Source organism: Sphaeroforma arctica (assembly GCF_001186125.1).
Source record: "Sphaeroforma arctica JP610 unplaced genomic scaffold supercont1.5885, whole genome shotgun sequence".
In the NCBI taxonomy this organism is placed as follows: domain Eukaryota; class Ichthyosporea; order Ichthyophonida; genus Sphaeroforma; species Sphaeroforma arctica.
Window position 1 is genome coordinate 297 of NW_014034673.1, and position 1,522 is coordinate 1,818.

At 39.9% G+C, this 1,522-nt stretch overlaps 1 protein-coding gene across 1 annotated transcript; it reads left to right on the plus strand.

Annotated features, from left to right (window-relative positions):
- Window positions 1-692: 692 nt before the first annotated feature.
- Window positions 693-1,343, plus strand: SARC_15288 (hypothetical protein; the record flags this gene model as incomplete). The annotated part of the gene is made up of 1 exon (XM_014290586.1): window positions 693-1,343. A coding segment is annotated over exon 1 (372 nt), but the record flags the coding sequence as incomplete, so codon positions are not given.
- Window positions 1,344-1,522: the final 179 nt, after the last annotated feature.

Genomic DNA, 1,522 nt, shown 5'->3' on the forward strand with positions numbered 1-1,522 from the left:
TCGTTGTAGCCGTCAACAGGGTGCCTTCGCTTGATCCTGAAATATGCCCAAGGAGGTCGGAATGCACTTTTATCGTACTCCATTAGTACAATGTATTACTATCTGTACTACGCTGAATCGGTACTCTGAATGTACAACTACTGTATGTATACATAGGTACTTTATCCCAAAAAAAATACAACCGAATAGATAAGTACATCATACTCTTGATGTGATTCTCTCGCTATGAAGCTGAAAGTTAGTATTAATTGTACCCATGCATGCCTACAATCTCCCTTTAACAATAAGCTCCATAGAAGCAACTTTCCTGCCTAATGACCAGATACGCAGATACCGCAACACTATAGTGCATATTTACATTTTTGATATTTGGTTCGATAGTCTCTCCTAAATAAAGTGAAGATAAAAAAACAGTATTTAGGCTTGCGTGATGCGCAACAGCGCAGTCGCAAGTCGCAACCCAATCTATTTTGAAGTAGAAAAATGGATATGTAGCCGAAACCCTATCTATTAATAGATCGCCCGCCTAATCATTACTATTTCCTTTTTCCAACAAAGCAATTTTTTTTTAACCTTGTCGCACGAAAGTCACTGGTTTCGTCAATATTGCTATTGTTGTTTATGGACATGTAAATAATATGCTCATGTATATATATATATATATAAATATACATATTTATATTGGTGTTGTTGTAACATTTGCAGTTGGTATACATATGTCCATTCGCAGCTAATGCTGTAAATATCAAATATCACTGATTGTGAAGATCCTACTGTGAAAAAGGTGAAAATAGGTGTCTTCACACGTTGGTAAATGCACTCCTGGTAACACAATAAATGCTGTGGTTATTCTGCCAAAGCATCGTGATCATAAACCACCGCAAATCAATAAGCCCAGGCGTAACGTGTTGTGTCGTATCATCCTCCGCATATCTCGCAGTAAATAGGTAGCTTAACACGTGATCAGAGCGATGGCAGGTGCCGATGAGGTAAGCAGTGTGAATGCATCTGCATCTCCACATGTAAATGAGTTACCCGCTACCACCACAGACAACGAGGCAGAGATGCTTATCAGCACCGACGCAGAGCCTATAGGTACACAGCAGATTACAACAACGGCTGGTACTATAAGTAGTACAATGGATACACAGATAGGTACAACTGACACAACAGGCACACAAGCGAGCAGGTTTGAGGTACAAACAAGCAGCAATGTCTATCCCAGTGGGGGAAATAGCCAGGAATTGTTGGAGCCTAGCGCTGCTTCGCCGTATCAGTATGTTGCCACTGCCCAAAAATCGACGGCAGTTGGACATGCCGTCACCGGAAATTTTGTTAAGCAGGTGTGTTTAGATTATATTTATGTGTATTCTAATTTCTAAGAAGTTATTTCTGTATGTATTGGTTTGGATTGATTGATACAAGCGGAATGCTATTATAGTCAGTGTATTTGGGAAGTGGCCACATCTTTCTTGTACGTTGGCACTCTGATGTTGGTATAGGTGTGTATACATACATACAT